We start from the raw sequence: 24,525 nt of genomic DNA, 5'->3' as shown, positions 1-24,525 counted from the left end.
GCAAAATATAAAGACAGTAGATGTAAATTTGAAAAAACTGATACATAACAATCACCACTTTACAAATTAACAAATAAAAATAAAACAAATAATGAGAAATAAGAAAATACCATTTTATTGAACTAATCCATTTTTCAATTAGCTTTCAGAGGCCAAATCTTTCTTCAGAACAATACAGTATACTGATGTTATGGTATCCTGTCCTGACCTGAGGAAAGGGGTTTAGTCCAAAAAACCGCCTTATTTCCATTTCCTATTTATAAACTTTTATCAATACAGTTGCAATACTACTTGATTCTAAGTAAATCAACAAAAACTCTTTCTATTTTTGTCGTTTCTGCTTTAATCATCTTCTTTGCTCTCTTCTTTCTATACAGCATTTGTCCTCTCTCCCTTCCATGCAACATCTGCCCTCTCTTTGCCCCTTTCACCCAGCTTCTGCCCTCTCCCTCTACCATCTGCTGCCCACACTCTCTCTGCCCCTTCCATCTACAGTCCACCCTCTCTCTTCCATATGGCATCTTCCCTCTTTCTATGTCCCTTCAATATACTATATCCTGTGTCCCTTCTCTCCTTGCACATGATTCATTTCAGCTTCACCCCTCTCCATTTTTCTGTCTCCACCCCCTCCCCTATGCTTTGGCATCTCTCTCTTTCTCTTCTCTTCTCCTTTCCTTCCTTCATTCCCACTCCACACCATGGTCTGGTATCTCTTTCTCCTTCCCTTCCCTCCCCCATGCCATGGCATCTCTTCCTCCCCCCTCCATGGTCTGGTATCTCCTTTCTCAGCGGAGGACTTAGAATCTACAGTTTAACCCTTTCAGGACCAAGGGACATATTTGTCCCATAACTTTAAAATCCTATAAATTTTGATTGGGATAGTCTACAGTTCTAAATTTGATATGTACGGATTCCATATGATGCTGCCTTTATGTAAACAAACTGGTTCCGACATTCATTCATTAGCGTCGTTGCCAGATTGACGAGAAGATTCACTTTCCACACTGTCCATAAGCCAGAAGTGTGATTTTTTTAAAAAAAAATAATGATATTTCACAAAAAAAATCAATTTTTTGGCATCTGCAAGCCCTTTTTACCATAAAAATGTCATCAAAACCACAAAAATTGGCCTACGATCCTTATGGTCCTGAAAGGGTTAAGGGACTTTCCTAAGGAGCAGCAGTGGGATCTGAACCCTGCTTCTTGGTTTGGGTAAGATGCACAAAGCCTCCCATGCTGATAACCAGTCTAAATGCAACGTTCCCAGCATGGGAGGCTTTGTGTATCTGATCCAAACCAAGAAAGGGATTTGGTGTGACTTTTTCCCCCTCTACCCTCCTTTCAGCTCGGTGCCCGTCTGCTTTCCATCCACCCTGCCACCTCTCCTCACCGAACTCGCTGGGCTCCAGGTCTGGGTAGAAAGTGAAGTGGGCCACCGCCCGCCTTTGTGTCTCCGGTCCAAGCCGCAGCCTTTCCCGCAGCAGGACCCGGGCCACCACCGCAGCAATCGTTGTTGTTGCTGAAAGGTGTCAGCAGCACGTTATTGGACTGGAGGTGGAACCCGCAGGAAGCCTCGCTATTGGACAGCGACCGAAGAGAGACCAATCCAGGAGCCAAGGGGAGGTGGGAGACTGAGGCACGAGGGGGAAGTGCGCTACAGCAGAGATTGAGAATTGGGCATATTACACCAGGTCCAATTCCGTTTTGCGGTGGGGAGGGGATCTCACCTACTGCTAATCAACTTTGGGCTCCAGGGAGCCGCAGATCACGCGAGGAGCCTGCCAGACGTTGAACAACCACCGGAGGGAGCACCCATGGACACCCCTGTTTACTGCCACTGCTGCTGGTTAAGGAAAGCAGCAGCGGCAGAATAGGGAGGGTGGTCGGCTGTGCACCCCCTTGGGGCGTGCACCTGGGGCGGACCTCCCCCCCATTGGTACGCCACTGCCTTAGTGGATGTTATCATTGTTAGCATCCATTTCCAGGTGATGTCATGGCCAAGAATAAGGCTGAAGAACCAGAATGACATGAGGCAACATATCATCACCAAAGTGGCTCACCCTTTTGCAAACCCCTTTGTTGCATTATATTACAACATTTGCATTCCATACTTGCCTCTTGCGTTCAGTGTGGGTAACAGGGTAGATTCTGGGCAATATCTGGCAAAAATAACCCTCAACATGTTTAAAGTGCACTCTAATGGAAACTCAATATTATCAATACATAGATCCCTTGCACCAGGTATATTGAAAGACCAGGCACAGGAGAACCCATTCACTATTTACACACCCATTATCCAAAAATGTCAAACGAAAAAAACTATATGACAACCTAATAGCCTCCAAAGCAGCTAAACTAGACAGACAAATCACCACTCCGTTATCATTGACCACAAACTACAAAACCTTCAAGAAAGATATTAAAACCGTAGTCTTCAAAAAATACATAAAACCCATCTAGCACGACCAGTCCCTACCCAGTCCCCCCCAACCCTCTCTATACCCTCTCTTTTTTTTTATATCATGTTTATTGAGGTCAACCAGAGTAACACAGTGCATACAAGATGGTGCGGTTGCTTGTATTGCATTGCATTGTTCATCGCCGAGTTTTGGCTTGATTCTGCTTTTCTTGTATATATTTTTTGTAATACTCTCTAATGTGCTTCTAACTACCCAACAAAGTCTAAAATGCTTCTAATTTACCCAATACTTATCACCTTAAGGTCATGACTTCTCTTTGGTAATTCTTATTACCCAACATTTATCACCTTGAGATCTCAACAACTCTTTGGTACTTCTTAAGTAAATATTATGACATCGCTTATGCTGTTCCTGCAAACTTTTAATGTAATTCTTGATAACTTTGATGTAATCCGCCTTGAACCGCAAGGCATTGGCGGAATAGAAATCACTAATGTAATGTAATATATAATGTAACTTAAAAAGGAAGGACTATATTTATATCATGTATTTTGTGTTCTTATTTGTAAATCACATAGGGTAATAAAATTCACACTTTACCTTTGTTTCCAAAATCTCCACAAGATTGTCTAGTGCATTATATTCTTTCAGTTTTACCCTGCATTCCACATTACTAGTAAGTGTGGCTAATGTTTTGAGTCCCAGTGACTGAATGACTGGATATTCAGATTTAAGCAACTCTAATAAGGGGAATATTCCATTTAATTCACAAACTGCAGCACGACTCTGAAAATCCTGGAAAAGAAGAAAAATTTCCAAACAATATAAGTGATTGAGAAAAAGTAAAATACCATTAGACTGCAATCTGTTTTCCATGAAGAAATAAAGGTCAACAAACTGTAACTGACACTTTTATATTGGACTAAATTAATAAATACATGTCACTAGTTTTTAGGTGTTATCTGTTCTTCATCAGATCAGTGAGGAAACAGCATAGTTTTACTGAGCTTAAATAATAGAGGGGCTAGTTCAGAAAGCTACGCTTTACAGATGACCACATGGCTTCTAACATGAACCTTTTGTAAAAAAAATTGCTGCAAAGATGCAGTAATCAATGAACATGCAAATTACTGCTATGTTAAAATTGTGGCAATAATCTGCAGCTCATTGCAAAATGTCCCACTTTTTGCCTTATGCACCAACAGGAAAAGGACTATTTTTCAGAAGTCTCCAGTCTTGCATTGTCTCCACACCCGCTTCCCTCTGCCCCCCAAAATATCAAACTGATCTGATTCTCACCCAAACATCCCATATCATAAAACCAAAATGCCCTGGTAGTCTTGCAGCCTCCCTTTTTACCCCTGTCCTGATACCTCCCCCTACACACAATAGCCATTAAAAAAGTTTTTCTGATGTCTGCCAGCACCCCCCACCCCCCCAGAGGAACATGGTGGTGACTGACCCTGCATGGTGCATCCAGGGACACACTGTGTGAGGTCACTCTGCCAAATAAGGGAGACTTCTCCTTGTTTGGTAGTGTCTGCCCAGACACTACCAAACAACATCGGTTCCTTGTCCTCATTTTAATGTCGGAAATGTGACTGCAGTAAGATCGTTGCATCTTTGGATCGCAATCCTGGCTTACATCAACAGCTGTGAAAATAAGTGTTACCTTCCTGAAGGCTCTTTTTCCTGTTCCCTGTGCACAGTGGTGAAATATTTTCATATTTTGAAAGATTTCATTTAGAGAAGTAGTGGAGTTTTTTTTGCCTACGATACAGAGTAAGAACGGCTAAAAAACTCATTGGGTTACCGTCTGCATATAAAATTAGTTGAGGCTTTTTTCTCCACTTTACTTAAATGGTTTTTCAACGGATAGTTCCACCACTTGGCTTATAACATTTTTGCAACATTTTTTTTGCTGCAGTAATTTATTTAAATGTCTCTATCATATCTCCCCTCTCCTGCCTTTCCTCCGAAGTATACAGATTGAGATCTTTAAGTCTGTCACCATATGCCTTATGATTGTATATTGTATATATGTGAAGATCACATATCATTTTAGTAGCCTTCCTCTGGACCGACTCCATCCTTTTAATATCTTTTTGAAGGTGCGGCCTCCAGAATTGTACACAATATTCTAAATGAGGTCTCAGAGTCTTATACAGAGGCATCAATACCTCCTTCTTCCTACTGGCCGTACCTCTCCCTATGCAACCTAGCATCCTTCTAGCTTTCGCCAGCACCTTTTCAACTTGTTTGGCCACCTTAAGATCATCACATACAATCACACCCAAGTCCCACTCTTCCATCATGCACATAAGTTCTTCACCCCCTAAACTGTTGGCTAAGGCTGGACTGGAGTGTCCACACCAGCTCTTTCTGACTGTAAACAAGCAACCTTCTTGCTGTCTGCTGATGCCATCAGATCAATTGTTGGCCTTCCCCAGCACTACACAATCTTAAAAGCACTCTGGGATACAGATCACTTCCCCAGATCCAGAGTCTGGTGAGTGAGAAAGTCAGCTTGCACGTTATTTACTACTGCTACCTACATGTGCCACCAAGATGGCTTTTAGGTGGGTTTCAGCTCAGCAGAACAGCACTTGAGCCTCCATTTTCAACTGGCATTCTTGGTACCTCCCTGTCTGTTGACATATGTCACTATTGTAGTACTAAGAAAAACCTGACTGATTTGCCTTGTAAGATCTCTTCAAAAGCCAGTTTCAATCTGTTGATGGATTATTATCTCTGAGAGATAAACCAGCAACCCTGCACTGGGTGACCCTCACAAAACCCTGCTTAAGCCTTACAGGCTGGCATCCATGAGGGAATGTGGAGAGGGAAGCAGTTAGCCAGCGTCTCTGCCTGGATCCACCAGTGCAGACTATGAAGCACTTCCACGGTCCACGGTAACAGCCTCTGGAGTGGATCTATTTCTAGAGATCAGTGGGACAGAAGAGCACTCTGGAGAGGGTGTAGACGAGCTTTCACCAAAGGCACCACCATGGATCCCAGCTAAAGAATGACACGGTGACAAAATTTGTCACCATTCCCATCCCCATGGATAACCACGGGAAACCATCTCCGTGTAATTCTTTAAGGAGAGAGGGAAGAATTAGAGTATAAATGGGCCCAATCACTGACCCTCAAGCCTTGCATAGAAGAATGTTGGTGTAGAAGGACTGAGGTTAAGATAGGCACTAAAGAATGACATGGTACTGTTTCCCTCAGTTATCCACGGGGATGGGAACGGTGATGAATTTTCTCACCGTGCCATTCTCTACCACCTAAAAACAGTGCCACACTGTAGGAGATGGCATAGCTAGTATCTTCGAAATCTGGTGTCTGAGCTTCAACTTGCGTGCATCCGGAAGGAAAACATGGGCCTCTGCCATGTCAAACAGAATGCCCACATACTCCAGGGATTGGACCATGTCTAGATGACTAGTCCAGAAACTGATGATCCTAAAGGAGCTGGACCACCAGTGCCACTACCTGATGACCTTTGACTTCAGACGGAGCTCCGATCAGCCAATTGTTCAAGTATGGATGAACCAGGATCCCTGCCTTGCACAGGTGTGCTGCAGCAACCACCATCACCTTTGTAAAAGTCTGAGGCACTGTGGCCACTCCGAAAGAGAGTGCCGAGAACTGGAAATGCCTTTCTAGAACATGAAACCTGAGAAACTTTGTGTTCTGGGAAAATGGGAATATGTAAGTACACCTCCGTCACATCCAGCAAGGCTAGGAATTTTGCTAGAGTGAACTATCGCATCACTTACTATGTGTGTCTCCAAATGCATGCCTTAGGGCAGTTGGGAAGGCTTGTGGGCCGGCCATATGCAATCGCTGCATGCTACTGGCCCATCCGTGCACAGAGTTGCAGGGAATGGATGGATGGAGCATGTTGAGTGGCAGCAGTGGTGGCGGCGGGGGGTGGTGGATGGAGTGTGTTGGGTGGCAGGGAAGAATCGGTGGCGCCTTCAGCGAAGGCAGACAGGCTTTGGCATGGGTAGGCTTCTTTGGAGGAAGAGGGTGGGACAAAGGCTGGAAGGTGGGGAGGGGTAACAAACTCAACAGAGGAAGGGGGCATGAACATTGGACACAGAATGGAGAGAGGAACGTTGGGGTGGGGGTGGAAAGAGAGTGGCAGGTGGCAGGGAGGAATCAGCAGTGGCTTCAGCGGGGGCAAGCAGGCTTTGGCACAGGTCGGCTTCGGGGCAGGGAGGAAGGGGGTTGGGAAAAGTCTGGAGGGCAGTGAGGGAGAGGGGGCAAGAAATCAATAGAGGAAGAAAGAGGGGCATGAACATTGGACACAGAATGGAGAGAGGAAGGGGGCACTAACTTGGGACATAAGTGGGGAAGAAATAGAAAGGGAGAATTGTTGAGCATGAGTGTGTGAGGGAGAGATGGTGCACATGGGGAAAGGAACAAAGGAAAATTGGACATGGAGAGAGAGGAGTGAGGTAGAGATGCATGGGGAATAGAAGGATGAGAGGGAGAAATGTTGGATATGGTGGTGGAGAGGGACTAGAGGGACAGACGAAAAGGGATGCAAGGGGAGGAAATGTTGGGCATAGTGATGGAGAGAGACATATGGAAAGGTGTTGGAGAGGGGTGATAGAAGGAGAAATGGACATGGGGCTAGTGGGCAATGGTGAAAAATGCTGCATATAATTTGGGAGATGAGAGAGGAAGAAAAGTTGGACTGAGGTCTGGAGGAGAGGAAGAATGTAGGAGGCAGAAAGAAAGAAAAAAAAATATTGGATGCACAGTCAGAAGGAAGTGCAACCAGAGACTCATGAAATCACCAGACAACAAAGGTAGGAAAAATAATTTTATTTTCAATTTAGTAATCAAAATGTGTTAGTTTTGAGAATTTATATCTGCTGTCTATATTTTGCACTATATTTGTCTATTTTTCTATAGTTGTTACTGAGGTGACATTGCATATTTTAAAGTCATCTGCCTTGACCTCTCTGAACCCCCCCCCAACATAAATTATAATTAACATTTTCTCTGTGTACAATGTGCTTTGTGTTTTTTTAATTTTGTGGTTACCATTATGTATTAAGAATATTACATTGTGTGTATATGAAAAATGGATAGAAGAAATTGCATTACAATTAGTACTATTATTTTGGGGGTGGAGTCAGGGGCGAAGTTTGGGCGGGTCTGGGATGGCGCTTGGGCAGGGGTACTCAGTTGGTATTTGTTAGGCTTAGGGGGTACTTGGCTTGGAAAGGTTGAGAAACACTGGTCTAAATGAATGCACATCAGTAACAGAATGTGGTGACTATGCTGGAACAAGGGTAAAATATATGATTAGATTGTACTATTAGATAGATTTATCAAACTGCACTCCTTGACTGTAAAACTGTAACCCTATGTAACGTATATTGTAACCCTTCGAATATAAACTGAAACTCTATGTAATGTTATATTGTAACACTGTGAATGCTAACCTGTAATCCGTTCTGAGCTCTTTGGAGAGGATGGGATATAAAACTAACTAACTATGATAAATAAATAAAATAAAATGATGCAGGATTCTTTATTGTATATTGGAGTTTGTTAATTTTTTTTTTTTAAAGAATATTCAGAATTTTTTTTTACCTGTACCAGGAGATTAAGGCTTTCAACACAGTTCTTCTGAACATCAGGATCAAGACTAGATAACAGTCGGAGAATTTGTTCTATTCCACCATGCTCAAGTATTTGTATCTTGCTAGTATACTCAATAGCCATAGATGACAGAAAAAGAGATGCAAACTCATGAACGACTGTATCTTCTGTAAGGTAAAAATGTAGCACAAATATAATCTACATATTATCTTGATTTCATAGCATATACCAAATGTACACAGTGCTATACAGGGACACTTGGAGAACAATTTTCAGCACACTAGTAGAGCTTAAAGGACCACAAATAATTGGTACCTGTGGGCCTGCCACACAGCATATAGTTCTTTTTCAAGAACTGTCTGGCTGTGGGAGCCACAAGGGAAATTTTTTCCCCATATGCTTTGCAGGTACAAAGGTCTGCATTGCAAATAAGAAAGAAATGGGTATGAAGATTTCAAAATGAATCTCTGTACATACTTCCAGTAACCTGACCCAGCCCTGAATATTTTCCATATGGGAAACATTACCTATGCTATGTAGAGCTTGAACAGGATAATTTTGAATATGGAGGTTTACTGGCATAAACCTCCATTTATCCACCGAAGTATCACTGAAGACTGCACTCTCTCAGGCTGCTAATTGGGAGAGAAAACTAGGCCTATAATACGAGCGTCTGTATCTTATGATCATTATAGGAAAATGTTAAAGACTTAACTTATTTAAGCAATTTGGGGGGAACTAATGTGGATATAATAATTGTTTCCATTGTTATTTTGTAATTCTCTGTCGCTACTACCATCACTTTGGAAAATGTCCAAAGGGCAGTCACCCACCAAATGAAGATATGCAGATAAGACCTCTGTTAGATCCAGCCAAATCAAGAATTCTCCCTGTCTGATTGCAACAATGACCAACAGCAGGGTTTCCATGAAGAACTAGGGAACTTTCAGTGCTAGGATAGGACAAAAGGCACTCTTCTTTTTGGGAACTATGAAATAAATGGAACAGCATCCCTGACTGTGCTATTCATGTGGCATGGGTACCACAGCCTGGAGCTACACCAGTTTCTACTCAGTCTGTCTTAGTGTCACCACCCTTAAATCAGGAGGGGGCAGGAAGACCCTAGGAAAGCATCCAGCAGAGGAAAGGAAACCTCCAAGGCATAACCTTCTCTGATAATTTCTAGGACCCACTAAAACATGGTAATCTGGATTGCCTTCCAATATAAGAATCTTAAGCATCCTCTACACCTTCACTGAGCCCTTAGGATAGACCTGAAATGTTTGTTCCAAACTACCAGCCCATCTTTCTGGACTCCCTGATGTAATCAACAAAGCCTGGTGTAAGAGAGGCTCTTGCCTGATTAAATCATGTTCAACAGGCCAGTCAACGATATTCAGTGGCACTTAATTGGGGCAGTGCCTCTGAATATCAGCACTAACCAGACAAACTTGAAACTGGGCAGGAGAAGAGCATTATGGAGGGTAGAGCTGAGGTGGGTCCCAGGCAATATTTAATGCCAGCACCCACATAAAAAGCAGTTTTATGTTTGCCCAGTTAGCTATCCAAGCACCAGAACTGAATATTGGCTGGGTGACCAGATAACTTCAAGGTAGTGGCCTGAAGGGTTTCTGGTGACCTCCCTCCAAACCCAATCCCCATACCCCCTGACAAGAAGAGGGCCCAATTGGACCCGCCATGCCCCCACCCCCTGTAGGCCCTCTCCTTTAATAGCTCTGGTGGTCTAGCAGATCCTTAGGGTAAAAGCAATGCCCACTTAATCCTGCTCATCACAGTTCCAGCCTCAGAATAGGTGCCATGATGTCTACTGGCAGTCATACGGTACTCATTAAATACAGGACGGAATGATTTTAAAACTGTTGTGTTTACTCAGGTTCCCTTTGCACATACAGTATTGCATTTTATTTAAAGATCAGAAACCATTCAGTGTGACAAATACACAATAATAGGAAAAATGAGGGTTGGGCAGGGGGACTTTCATATCATTCCAAGTCCAAATTTCCCCTTCCTTATCATCTATGCTAGACCAGTCCAGATTAGTAGAATATACCCAGTGGGAAGAAGCCATGATAGCTCAACTACACCTAAGGTGTAGAATTGAATATATTCTCACTGAGGAACTTAGAAAAGAAGTGCAACAGAGTCAAGGGCACTGGTCTACCAGTATATCCTGGAAAACAGAGTCTAATCTGCCTAATTAAGTGGATTAGGCAGCTCTCAGGGATTCACCAAGTTTTGTTGATGTGGTTGAAGGTGATTATCTTCTTTATTCCTTCTGGAATTGATATCTTAGAGACTGCTGTGGGTGTGATTGTGTGTGATGATCTTAAGGTAGCCAAACAGGTTGAAAAGGTGACAGCAAAAGCTAGAAGGATGCTAGATTGCCTAGGGAGAGGTATGGCCTGTAGGAAAAAGGAGGTATTGATGCCCCTGTATAAGACTCTGGTGAGACCTCATTTAGAAGGCTGCACCTTCAAAAAAGATATAAAAAGGATGGAGTCGGTCCAGAGGAAGGCTACTAAAATGGTATGTGGTCTTCATCATAAGGCATATGGGGAAAGACTTAAAGATCTCAATCTGTATACTTTGGAGGAAAGGCGGAAGAAGGGAGATATGCAGAGACGTTTAAATACCTACGTAATGTAAATGCACATGAGTTGAGTCTCTTTAATTTGAAAGGAAACTGTGCAACGAGAGGGCATAGGATGAAGTTAAGAGACGATAGGCTCTGAAGTAATCTAAGGAAATACTTTTTTACAGAAAGTGTGGTAGATGCATGGAACAGTCTTTCAGAAGAGGTGGTGGAGACAGAGACTGTGTCTGAATTCAAAAGGGCCTGGGATAGGCACATGGGATCTCTCGGAGAGAGAAAGAGATAATGATTACTGCAAATGGGCAGACTAGATGGGCTATTTGGCCTTTATCTGCCATCATGTTTCTATGTTTCTATCAATAGAAAACCAAAAATATATAGAAGGACATAATAAAAAAAACGTCTAAGTCCCCTTTTGGCCTAAGGCCTTAAACGTCTGAATTCAAAAGGGCCTGGGATAGGCACATGGGATCTCTCGGAGAGAGAAAGAGATAATGATTACTGCAAATGGGCAGACTAGATGGGCTATTTGGCCTTTATCTGCCATCATGTTTCTATGTTTCTATCAATAGAAAACCAAAAATATATAGAAGGACATAATAAAAAAAACGTCTAAGTCCCCTTTTGGCCTAAGGCCTTAAACGTTGAAAGTAGAAGCAAGGAAAATGTCCATTTTCAAAACAAAACATCCAAAAGGAGGTTTTTTTTAATAATGGCCTGCCTCTATGTTCAGCTGTTTAAACGCCCAGACCACCACTACGTCTAAACTTATACCATATAATCAACCTAAAAAAAGCCTAAGCCCCAAACATCCAATCGCCTAAAAGCTGGATTCTGTAACCAGTGTCTGTCAAAAACAACACCAGTTACAGAATACCCCCCCCCTCCTACAACGATCTGGGCAGAAGGGAGCACAAGGCCTCCAGCCCTGTTGAACCGTGACCCCCCCCCCAACAAAATCGGGGCAAGAGGAAGCCCAAGCTCTCTTGCCCCGTGATCTCCAACCCCCCCCCCCCGGCCGAGTCCGATGGGGCCAGGAGAGCCCAAGCCCTCCTGCCCCGACGATCTCCAACCCCCCTCCCTCCACACATGATCCGGCCAGGAAGGAGCCTAGGCAACCTGTCAAAATCTTTGGTTATACATGTTGTACGCCTAGGTATAGGTCAGCCCACCTCTCGCCCACCGCCCGCCCTTTCCCCTCCTTTAAAAATGCCTCTTTTCTCTCTGTGCGTTTAGAGGCAGGGGAAAGGCCTAAGCTGGTATTAGATACATCTAAAACCATCTTTGATTATGGGTACTTGGACGATTAGGCTTTTTGATCGTCCAAGTAGCCATTTAGGCCACTTTTTAGACTTTTTTTTTTGATTATGAGCCCCATACTGTATGCTCCAACTCATTTGCTGCGTTCATCTCAGAAGAACTTGCTCCAATTACCATCGTTGGATAATCATCATCTAAAACCGAATACACTTCTCCCTCCGCATTCTCTGTGATAGGGGATTAACAGAACCGCAAATACAGAAAAACCGCGAATAACATTTTCATATGTTATTCGCGGTTTTCTATTATAAACCTTCGTGAATATGGTGAAACTGCGAATAACATGGTGGGAGACCTGGCCTGTTCCTGAAGGAGAGGCAAAATACGGTGAAGAAAGTGCTGGGAATCAGCGATTTTCTCTGTAAACGCTTGGAATCAGAAGTGTATGGCTAAAACCAAACTCCTTATCTTTCTTCCTAAACCTACCTCCCCCCTCCCGCTATTCTCTATTTCTGTGGATAACACTCTCCTCTTTCCTGTCTTGTCAGCTCACAACCTTGGGGTAATCTTAGACTCCTCTTTCTCTACTTAGATCCAATAATCTGCTAAAACTTGTTGCTTCCTTCTCTATAATAACCAAAATCCAACTTTTCTTTTCCAAGCGCTCTACTAAAACCCTTATCCACACTCTCATCACCTCTCACTTAGACTACTACAATATACTTCTTTCTGGTCTCCCACTCATCTAGCTCCCTCCGCTTCAATCCGTTCAAAATGCTGCTGCATAACTCTCCCATTACCCCTCTTCTCAAGTCACTTCATTGGCTCTCCATCTGTTTCTGAATACAGTTCCAAACTCCTCTTACTAACTTACTTGTGCATTCACTCTATAGCAGGGATCTCAAAGTCCCTCCTTGAGGGCTGCAATCCAGTCGGGTTTTCAGGATTTCCCCAATGAATATGCATTGAAAGCAGTGCATGCACATAGATCTCATGCATATTCATTGGGAAAATCCTGAAAACCTGACTGGATTGCGGCCCTCGAGGAGGGACTTTGAGATCCATGCTCTATAGCACCTCAGTATCTTTCCCCCATGAACTCCATTCATCAGGTAAGTTTTATCAAGTTTCAAGTTTATTATGTAATTTGATTAATCGCCTAATCTACATTCTAGGCGATATACAAACAATAACGAGTGAATAAAAACTTGGGGTAGCTATTACATAGACAAATAAAATTACATAATTACAAAAACTTACAATCATGAAACATTAGGAAAACTATATTTAAAGGGTTACATTCTGTATCAAATTTTATATTTCAGGATTACAACAATAGGGAGGGGATAAAAGCACAAATAAGAAAATGAAAGGTTAAGAAGGAATATAAAGTTATTTATTAACTAAAAGCATCATTGAAAAAGAAACTTTTAAGCTTAGTCTTGAAATTAACTAAGTTCTTTTCTTCTCTTATATAAATAGGAAGATTATTCCAGGATTGTGGGGCGGTTACTGAAAAAATAGTAAGCCGTCTAGTGTTGATAACTTTCAATGAAGGAATAGCCAATAGATGTTGATCCTGAGATCTAAGTGTTCTTGTGGTTATATAAGGAATTAGAACTCTAAAAATAAAAGCTGGGGTTTGAGACATTATTGATTTGAACGTAAGCAAACATATTTTATATAAAATACGATGTGCAACGGGAAGCCAGTGGGATTCTTTAAGTAAAGGAGTGACGTGGTCGAATTTCTTTGCTTTATGAATTATTTTTATGGAAGCGTTCTGTATGATTTGGAGGCGTCTGATTTTTTTTTGGGATATGCCCATGAACAAGGCATTGCAATAATCTAGTTTGGAAATGATTAGGGAATGTATTAGGATATTTAAAGATTTTGCGCATAAGAATTTTGCAACAGAACAAATTTGACGCAATCTAAAAAAGGTAGATTTAACCACATTACTTATATGATCGTGGTATGATAATTTAGCGTCGAATGTTATACCTAGGATCTTAATATTTTGGTGAATCAACAGAGGAGTATGATTAATAGAAATCGGGACAATCGGTTTGCTACAGTCTTTCCAAGGGAAAAGCATAACCTTGGTTTTAAGAATATTTAGAGATAGCTTATTAACATCTAACCAATGGTGAATTTGATCCAATTTCTCGTTTATTATTGTTATATCTTGTGTGCTATCAGGGTCAATTGGGTGTAATAACTGAATATCGTCAGCGTAGGCGTATACAGAAAATCCAATAGATTGACATAAGGTCAAAAGTGGAGCAAGAAAAATGTTAAATAGTATTGGAGAAAGTATTGATCCTTGTGATATTCCATACGGTGCTGAAAAACTATTGGAGGTGGTGTTATTAAAAAAGACATTTGATGAACGATTATGGAAATAAGATTTGAACCAGTTTAAAACTTGGTCAGTTATTCCAATGGACTGAAGCCTATGAATTAAAAGAGTATGGTCGATGGTATCGAAGGCAGATGATAAGTCTAATGAGATCAAGACAACCGAGGAATGGTGATCTAAGTGGTACAAAATTGTTGAGGTCAAACCTATCAAGGAATATTCAGTAGAGTGATTTTGTCTGAATCCTGTTTGATTTGGATGTAGTATGTTAGTTTTTTCTATGTATTCTAATAGTTGATTGTGCCCTTCTCCTCTACTGCCAACTCCAGACTCCATCCCTTCTTTCTTGCCACGTCTTATGCCTGGAACAGGCTGCCAGAGCAATACAACATGCTCTGTCTCTAGCAGTAATCAAATCCAAACTGAAAGTCCACTTTTTTGAAGCTGCTTTCAACTCTTAACTCCCACTCACCATCAGATACCTAGACCCATTGTATCATTCCTTCTGCTAGAAACCCCCCAACTCTGAGATGCCTTGCATGTCCAAATTAGATTGTAAGCTCTTCTGAGCAGGGACCATCTATTGAATGTTAAATGTACAGTGCTGCATACACCTTTCAGTGCTATAGAAATAGTAGTAGTGGTAACAAGGAAAAGGGCATTTTGTTATGCTGGATTGGGTTTGTGGAATAAGTTGCCAAGTAAACTGCAATCTGTAAACAGTTATTTAAGCTTTTGAAAGTTATTGAAAACTTGGCTTTTTAACGTGAATTTTATTCTAACTGAGTAGGAAACCTGGGGATCTGGGTGATTCTTGTGACCCTGTCTTAATTAAGAAGATTATATATGCTGATGATGCAGGATTAGGATCAATGAGATTTATGGCATAAATGTTGGGACTTAAGTTTATTGTATACATTTTTATTGCATGATGGAGGTGGCTTTTACAAATGTAAACTGCTCTAACACTTCGGTTTTGAGCAGTATATCAAGTATTAAAATCAAATCAAGCCCCCTATATAGGAAAGGGAAGTCACCTTCGAGATGTTTTTCTCTAGCTTTGTGCTTGAAGGAGGCATAACCTACTTGCCTGGACTGGTCTGGCATGGATAAGAAAAGGCTTCAAGAAAGTTGCTGAATAGTGCTTCTTGTGCTACGCTCCCATCAGTAACATCACCCATGAGTGAGAATTTATTAATAGCCCTGATTGTCCTCAAAGAAATCAGCAATACCTCCTAACTTTCTCTTTCATCATCAGAGTTAATGTCACCCAGAATTTGATCAGCTAAATTTAACCATCTTGAGAAATTTAGGGAGCTAAAGTTAGCTGGTTAGCCTGATCAGTTTTCAAAGATTGTGATCTAGCTGGTTAGATCCCTTTGAAAAATCAACTCAAATCAAGCATTTTGTCCTTATGCAGAAAAACTTGAGTTGACAATACAAGGATCTGGAACCGAGACCCACATTCTAATCAAATGAGTTAAAATTTTACACTGCAATTTTAAACAAGTCAACAAATAATAATATTATAACATATGGTACTTAAATATAAACAATTCATGAGTCTTGGCAACTGCTTATTAAACTGTCTGATGTAAAATAGCAATATCATAAGAAAAAATATTTTAAGTTACCCTCTGGTTCCAGCCGAGCAACCATTAAAGGTATTATATTTAACTTCCTCAAAAGTTTCCTGACTTCACCTGGAGCCAAAGAAAAAAACCCAAGATTTTTAAAACTTTAAAACATAGGAAAGATTTGTGAAAATACTTTGAAAAGAAATAATCTTAACAAAACAAATCCTATAGAGGTTATATAAATTTGATACAACATAGAAACATATAATATGATTGCAGATGAGAACCATTAAGCAAACTTAATCTGTCCAGTTTTATTCCAGGTACATTGTTCATGTTTATTAGATTTTTCAGCATTCCCTCTTTCTCATGTGTGTCAAAGCAGTTTTCAATTAGAAAGCTGCATAGAAACGGGGATTGTAGGAATCTTGTAGGTAGGACCATTCAGGATCTTGAGAATCCCACAGGGATGGAAGAGGCTGAGTAAGGTTTGGAAGAATGTACTCAGGCTATTGGAAAATTAGGTTCTTACCTCAATAATATTTCCAGTAGAAAAGCACATTAGTTCTGAACCTGTGGGTAATGCATCTTTAACCACCAGGGATGCAGAAGTTACCATCTTACATTTTCAACTCTGCCTCCCTGCATCACTGGGCACTGTCCTCTCTGCTTAGTTTGTACCAAAGCAGAGATAACCTCTGTAAGAGGATTTAAAAAAAAAAAATCAAGGACAGGCAGGGGGAACTCCCTGATCGTATACTTTTGATCTGCTGTATAAGAAAACACAATTCATTAACAAATACAACATAGCATCAACAAGGCAGAATGAAAACAACCAACTACCTGAGTGCAACCAGCACAAATACCATTTGGCTCTGACTTTGTCAAGAGCAGACCTGTATAGACACTCCTGTCTCTTTGAAGCTGTAGTGATAGGAGGCTTGCGCCAGAAGACGTATGAGGAGAGACTGGAAGACCTGAATATGTATACCCTAGAGGAAAGGAGAGACAGGGGAGATATGATTCAGACGTTCAAATACTTAAAGGGTATTAACGTAGAACAAAATCTTTTCCAGAGAAAGGAAAATGGTAAAACCAGAGGACATAATTTGAGGTTGAGGGGTGGTAGATTCAGGGGCAATGTTAGGAAATTCTACTTTACGGAGAGGGTGGTGGATGCCTGGAATGCGCTCCCGAGAGAGGTGGTGGAGAGTAAAACTGTGACTGAGTTCAAAGAAGCGTGGGATGAACACAGAAGATTTAGAATCAGAAAATAATATTAAATATTGAACTAGGCCAGTTACTGGGCAGACTTGCACGGTCTGTGTCTGTATATGGCCGTTTGGTGGAGGATGGGCTGGGGAGGGCTTCAATGGCTGGGAGGGTGTAGATGGGCTGGAGTAAGTCTTAACAGAGATTTTGGCAGTTGGAACTCAAGCACAGTACCGGGTAAAGCTTTGGATTCTCGCCCAGAAATAGCTAAGAAGAAAAAAAAAAAAAAAAAAAAATTTAAATTGAATCAGGTTGGGCAGACTGGATGGACCATTCGGGTCTTTATCTGCCGTCATCTACTATGTTATATGTTACTATGTTTTATATTGCTTCATCTTGCTTCAGTGCTTGAGTTTTATATTGCTTCATCTTGCTTCAGTGCCATTAGATAAGCCTCTGCAGAAACATATCTGCCTGAGGCTAAAAACACTACTTGAAAAATCACTTCATAAAGATGTAGTCATGAACCTTTATACATAATCTTGTACTAAGAACTCTGCTCAGAGATATGAAGGCATAGTGTTCCGCCTTACCCATCAATCATTGCAGTGTTCAATACATGCAGATTACTCCAGGTTTTAAATACTAAACTGTTGTGTTGCTAGCTGCTAGAGCTATGCTTGATTCTTAATAGCAATAGCAAAAATCAAAGAAGTCATTCACTTATCTTTGAAAAAATAGCTGGTTCCGACGTGCCACATTTCGAATCTGCGTCAGGGAACCGACACAACATATAAAGTTGGACTGGAGGTACAAACTCTGAAACCAAATATAAACATGCTTAGTAACTATAAAGTGCATATTGTATAACATATTAAAAACTCACTTCACACAATTAAAAAGCTGTGCATGGTTCTATCTGAATGGGAGTACTCACCACTAAATAAGGTTTATAATTTTCTGAAGATATCAAAAACCCGATTTCTTCCCGGTGTACAAATGGCGACTGAACGCCAGGAGAACAATTTAAAGGGCTATTTTCGCGCCAAAAATAGCGTGATGATGTCAGCACTTAAAAATATTACACTGAAGCTGACCCGTTTATTGAGATAGAACAAAAACAAAATACCAACGCTACCAACAAAAAACTACACTTACTGTCCTACTCTATTAACAAATTTGAAAATGAATGAAACAAAACTTAAATAGAAAGGAGTACATATTACAGGAAAGCTTGCCATTCTATTTTGTTGTTCAAACCCCGGGGTGTCAAAGAGCCTAGAGTGTATATCCAACTCCAGCTCTGGACTTTAGATTTATCCAAGGCAGAAAGCAGGAGCTTTGAAACAAACAGGGCAGACCACATAGACTCCTATGTGTATTAACAGAAAGAAGATTATCCAGGTAAGAACTTAATCTTCCATTCTGTTACATAAACATAGGAGTCTGTATGCTAGGTGACGTACCAAAGCAGTGGCAGACGCCTAGTATGGGACAGATGAGCCTGCCTGTTTGACACAGGACCCAAAAGCAGCGTCCACCTGATTCGCCATGTCCATTCTGTAGAATCTGGTAAAGGTATGGAGAGGAGACCAAGTACCTGATCTACAGATCTCTATGGGTAGCATTGCCCTAGACTCCACCCAAGAAGCCGCCATGCTTCTAGTTGAATGAACTTTAAGAGAAATAGGCAGTTGTTTGCCACAGGCAATGTACATTGATGAGATTGCAATACAAATTCATCTGGCAATAGATGCCTTAGAAGCTGGTCTGCCACATCTTGACTGACTGGTTAGAACAAAAAGATGGTTGGAAAGATGAAAGTCATTGGCTTGTTCCAAATAATGGAGTAAAATTCACCGTACGTCCAGTCTTTGCAATATTTTTTCCTGCTTGGCTAAACCCGTAGACTGAAGCATAGATAGATGGGTTTCTTGGTTGACCTGAAAGGCCAAAACAACCTTCAGTAGAAAGGAAGGTACCGTGCGCAGGACAATCCCTGCCTCCGTGATCCTGAGGTGTGGTTCTCTGCATGAAAGTGCCTGCAATTCCAAGACCCTTCTTGCTGAGACAATTGCCACCAGAAACACTGTCTTCACCATGTGATCCAGTAGGGACACCTCTTGAATGGGCTCCTACAGAAGCTTACAAAGTCCCTTCAAGACAATGTTAAGATTTCATGTCGAAAAGGTCTGGCATAATGGAGGCTGCAATCTAAGCGCCCCCTTCAAAAATCTGGTCACATCTGGATGAAATACCAGTGAACCCTTTCCCACTCAGGTTCAAAAGCATGAGAGACCTGCCATCTGTACCTTGAAAGATGCCACTGCCAAGCCTTTCTCTAGTCTGGCCTGTACGAAGTCAAGAATCACCAGAATTGGAGCCTTGAAAGGCTCCATATCAACTTTAGCACACCAGAACTGAACAGCCTTCCAGGTCTTAACACAGGCTGCAACAGTCAAAGTTTTTTTTTAGTTTAGAGGTCAGTAGATATGACTGCCTCCGAATATCCTCTACATATTAAGGCAGAGTACTCAATAGCCATGCCATAAGACCAAAGCGATCTAGGTTTTCCATGTGGATTGGACTCTGATTGAGTAGCCCCATATGATTCGGTAGCTTCATGCATCTGTCCAATTGGAGATGTACAAGATCCGCATACCATGGCCAGCGAGGTCAATATGGGGCTACTAGGATCACAAGTCCCAGGTGGGTTATGATTCTGTGAATGACCCAGCCCACCATGGGACATGACAGGAACACATAAAGCAGTCTGTTTTTCGGCCAGGGTTGAACCAAAGCATCCAACCCTGCAATTCCTGGTTTATTTCTGCAGCTTTAGAAGCAAGTTGCCTTGATGCTTTTGGCTGAAGCCAACAACTTCATCACCAGATTTCCCCAGCATTGCACAATAAGATCGAATGCTCTTTGAGACAGTGACCATTCTCCTGGGTCTAATGTGTACCTGCTGAGAAAGTCAGCCTGAATGTTTTCCATTCCTGCTACATGGGCTGCAGAGAGCACCTGAAGGTGAGCTTCTACCCACCTGAACATCTGAGTCTCCAGACATAATAGATCACTCTTGGTGCCTCCTTGTCTGTTCACATATGCTACTGCAGTGGCATTGTCCAAGAACACTCTGACTAATTCGATCTTCAACAACCTTAAGGCTAGCTGAATGGCTTGCAGTTCCAGATGATTTATGGACAATTTTCTCTGATTTAGAGATGTGTTAGGCTGCCATCAGTTGTTGGGATCACCCATGAAGGGATTTGCAGTGGGATGCCTCTCGATAAGGAGTCTACTCAGAGCCACCAGTGCAAGCTGTTCCTCGCTTTCAGAGACCAGGGAAGCTGCATCTGGAGGGAATGACCTGGAGAGGTTGGACTCCTGAAAAGGACTCAGGTATGCTCTCATTCAGGGAACCATCTCCAGGGTGGCTGCCATCGAGCCCAAATAATGTCACAGTGGGGCTTTGCATCTCTAGGCGATCTACATCTGTTTCCTGAGCTTCTGTTTGTGTGGCTTGGGAAGAAAGACGCAGCCTTTTGCTGTGTCAAAGCAGACTCCCAAATGCTCCAAGCATTGGGGGTCAGCTTTAAATGACTCTTCTTGAACTTGACAATCCAGCCCATATCCTGAAGATGTACAACTTACCATACTGCCTGCACTACCTCTGCCTTGGTGAAGGTATGTGGAGCCGTTGCTAACCTGAAGGGTAGAGCCACACACTGGAAATTTTATTTATTTTATTTAAAAAATGTATAATCCGCTTAAATCCTAAACAGCTTATAAGTAAATATTCACAATTATACTCCAAATTATACAGTGCACTTTACATTACATTATAAGTCCTACATGTAATAAAAACATAGAAAAAAACATCGGCCAAACCTTATTTTCTTTCTTCATCGAGAACATATTAGACCGTCCCACTTCTATATAAATTATTAGAATCAGCTAAATGCCTTTGCAGGACATGGAAATCTCAAGTATCTCCTGTGGGCTGGGAAGATGGGAATCTTCCCATCTCAAATTTAAGGAGGCTAGGAATTCACATAGTACAACTGCCTCAATTACAGACAGGATCGTCTCCATGTGGAAGCATGGTTCTTTCAGGACCCCATTCACAGATTTCAGGTCCAGAATCGGTTTTCAGTCTTTGGTGCCTTTTTTAGGAACTATGAAGTATATGGAGTAACTGCCAGAGCCTGATTCTTCATCAGGAACCTGTTTCTATGGCTTGAATGTCTAGGAGCCTTTTCACTGTCACTCTGCCATTAGCCTCCTTTTCTGGCCATCTGGCTAGAGAATCCACAAACAAATCTGGAAATGGGTGAGAGAACTCAATCTTGTGACCCTCCCGAATAAGATCTAGAACTCAGCGGTCCAAGGAAATTTGCTCCCATGTCTTCCAGAATGTCAACAGTCTCTCACCAAAGTGCGGGAATGCAGCTGCAGCCTTGGCATCATTGCATCTTCTTGGAGACCGAGCTAACGTGAGACCCCCCAAGGACTGCTGGTGTCTGGAGATGCCTAATCTCTGTCTGGATCCCTGATAAAATCTGAGTGGAGGCACCTGTGTAGTACTGGTGAGAACCTCGTAAGGAATTTCATGTAATTACTGTTTGGGGGCTCCAGGAAGGATTTTTTCAGAGTTATTCAGCCCCCTGCAGCTCCCCAGCCATAGAGGACTCAAGAGGAGGCTAACCCAAGCCTCCTGTGGCACGCAGTACACAGACATTCCTCTGCCTATCCAGCACAAAACTGGCATGATATGGAGGCAGAACAGGCTGAGGAGTCCATCCCAATAGATTTTGGTGCAAAGGTTTTAGAAAAAGATTGTTTAAAATCCAAGATGGTGCCACCAGTGAATTCACGCCAAAAACAGCTCCCCTGAAGTTTAAAAAATTCAGGGAAAAGGGTTTTGGAGGTGAGGAACCCTATCTCTGACTCCAGCAACATCTAAAATTCAAATTTTCAGACATCCTCCCACCCTCCGATTTTCGCTATAGGGAATAATGAGCTGTACTCACTGTGCTCTGCTGGTGCCTGCTTGTGTCAGCTTTCTCTGCAGCCTAACTGAATGGAGGGGACTTTCTGCCTCAATTCCTGTCAGAATGATCCAAAACTTTAAGTTCAACCCCCCAGAGATCATGATGTCATGATGGGGGGAAGCAAAAAACAAAGCCAGCTCCCTGAAGTCCAAAGGGACTAACAAAGGGGCCCCACAGCCTGCACTAAAGCCTCTTATACATCAGAAGATGAACTAGCTCCCAGAGAAACTGTCTCCGAGCTTCCAAGATGCATAGAGGATGGTTTAGCATGTACACCTGGGGGTTGCCCCATGAGCTGCAGACTGCCCATGCAGAATCTGCATTCTCTCACAGGTAGAGTAGCCCCAAATTGGGGATCTCTAGACACCTAAGCCTCATCAAATTAGAAAAAAAAACAAAACTACCCCACAATAATAAAACCGAACAGAGCAGATCAGAACACACCTTCTCAGTTTGCTTGCAGAAGGAAAAACTGAAGAGGGCACTATACTCCACCGATGAAGAAGGAGGAGCTGAAAGTTGTGATTGACATAATTCTGTAACAGTTCGCAGCCAGAGGATATTCACCTAGAGTACAGACTCCTATGTTTATGTAACAGAATTGGCCTTTATCTGCCATCATGCTTCTATGTTTCTATATTTGTAACAACTATATTTAAATTTTGGATTCACAAGAGTTCCTTACTGTTTAGAGACATAATGCCACATGCCACACAGGCATTTCTGCGTACAAATCTGTCTTCATGTGCAATTAGTTTAGTTAAAGGTTCCACAGCTCCAAGTGCTAGGAGAGTCAATTTGTTTTCATCACCTGTTCAACAAGCAAATCATCATTAAATCCCATATGCATATAAACATAAGCATGTCTTCCTACAACTCAGACATCATATAGCTTTGTTCACCTGTGAAAAGGAAGAAGTTTCTATAGCTACAGAAAATTACTATTTTATCATCAGGCTGGGCTGGGCCCAGGAACTATCAGAGGATGCATTACTGCTTTCCACCCCCATCCTGGACTACTTCTAGCCAGATCTTTTCCTCTTTCTGTGGCTCCTCTCTTTTAGTCTGAAACCAACCAGGTGCAAAAATGCTCAGCATCATGACAGGTCTTCGTGCTTGCCCTCACAGGACTTACTTTTCCTCCATCATGGGTTTCCTGCTACCAGACAAACCTGAGCTTGAGAAGAGATTTTTACAGGGCCTCTAAGCATCAATTCATAGGTCCCACATTATTCTCTTAGGAGTTTTCAAAAGATGAGAGCAACATGTCAGCAGGCCCAGATAGTGACATGCAGTAGTACTTTAGGCAATTACTACATTACTCATAACTAAATTTAGACCTGTTTGTCATTCAAGAGTAAGTAACATATACATCGTTCCAATGTAATAGATCTAATAACTTCATCTGTGGATATGATAAAGGAAATTTTTTACTAATACTAAACAAAATATAAACTATAAAATAACTGGGTAAGGTTACCTTGATTTGGGAACAATGATCCAGAGGCTTTTTGTCAGGGACAAGCGGTCCTGAACTGAAGAGAAGCTAGACTCATGAGGCTTTCCTCCAGAGCCAATTTCTACATAACATAAGATCGAACAGCTCAAAAGGGAACCCTCTAACTGACTGCAATTCCAGGCAAGACTGGTCAAATTTGACTGGCAGTAGCTATGGCACTCAAAAACTAGAGGTGCTTTATCAGCTTCCAATTTGAAGCTTGATAAGGCAAGGAGCTAGGCATCTAATTAGTGGGTGAGGACCACCAACTCTTAAAGGGCGTAAATGTTCTGGAAGAAGAGGTCCATTTTGAAAATTGTACCAAATTTGAAGTCTGAGTGTAGTACAAAAAATTGGGGGGGGGGGGGGGAATGACATCAGAAGCATCATGAGACAGCTGAAACAGGTAGAAGTATCAACAGCTTTTAATCCTGCATTTTTAAAGATGGATCAGCACTGCAGAGCAAGGCAGCCTTGAAGCAACTTATTGGGCAGGGCAGTCATGGAGTAGACTCCCTTGCCCCAATGGGGTGCTTTTAGGTGAAAATACAGAAATCTATGTAGGGGCTATTAACCACCGGGATATTTGTGAGATGAGAGAAAGTGAAGGATCATTGCCAGTGGAAGAGATAGAGTCCACTTTGGATGCCTTTACCATTTGGGAGTGGCCAAGTGCATTCTTTGACTTGTGGGGTACTGTGGGGAACACGTCTCCCAAATTCACCCAAAAAACCAATTTCCCTTATAACTGAACTTGAACAGAGCAATTCTATAAACTGGCACCCAGACATAAGCACCACTTATGTCTGGGTGCCAATAACTTATCACATATGTGCACTAAGTGCTATTCTATAAGAAAGTAACTAAGTGCTATGGCAAGTAACTGCCTAGGAGGTG

General features: G+C 41.9%; 1 protein-coding gene across 27 annotated transcripts in view; it reads right to left on the bottom strand.

The window, feature by feature from the left end:
• Positions 1 to 24,525, bottom strand: part of ARMC3 (armadillo repeat containing 3) — a 194,200-nt gene that overhangs the window by 95,775 nt on the left and 73,900 nt on the right. For 17 of the 27 annotated variants that reach the window (XM_033931336.1, XM_033931354.1, XM_033931353.1 and 14 more), the window contains 4 exons: positions 22,816 to 22,941; positions 15,919 to 15,987; positions 8,040 to 8,215; positions 3,021 to 3,215 (listed from right to left, as the gene is read on the bottom strand). In XM_033931336.1, the coding sequence (XP_033787227.1) occupies positions 3,021 to 3,215; positions 8,040 to 8,215; positions 15,919 to 15,987; positions 22,816 to 22,941 (566 nt within the window). Of the gene's footprint in view, positions 1 to 3,020; positions 3,216 to 8,039; positions 8,216 to 15,918; positions 15,988 to 16,704; positions 16,885 to 22,815; positions 22,942 to 24,525 lie in introns of those variants that run through there. The other 10 variants (XM_033931345.1, XM_033931358.1, XM_033931360.1 and 7 more) reach the window with 5 other exon arrangements.

The sequence above is a fragment of the Geotrypetes seraphini genome, chromosome 2 (genome assembly GCF_902459505.1).
Source record: "Geotrypetes seraphini chromosome 2, aGeoSer1.1, whole genome shotgun sequence".
Classification (NCBI taxonomy): Eukaryota; Metazoa; Chordata; class Amphibia; order Gymnophiona; family Dermophiidae; genus Geotrypetes; species Geotrypetes seraphini.
Note: the sequence above shows the minus strand (reverse complement) of the source record. Positions and strands in the feature narration are given on the sequence as shown.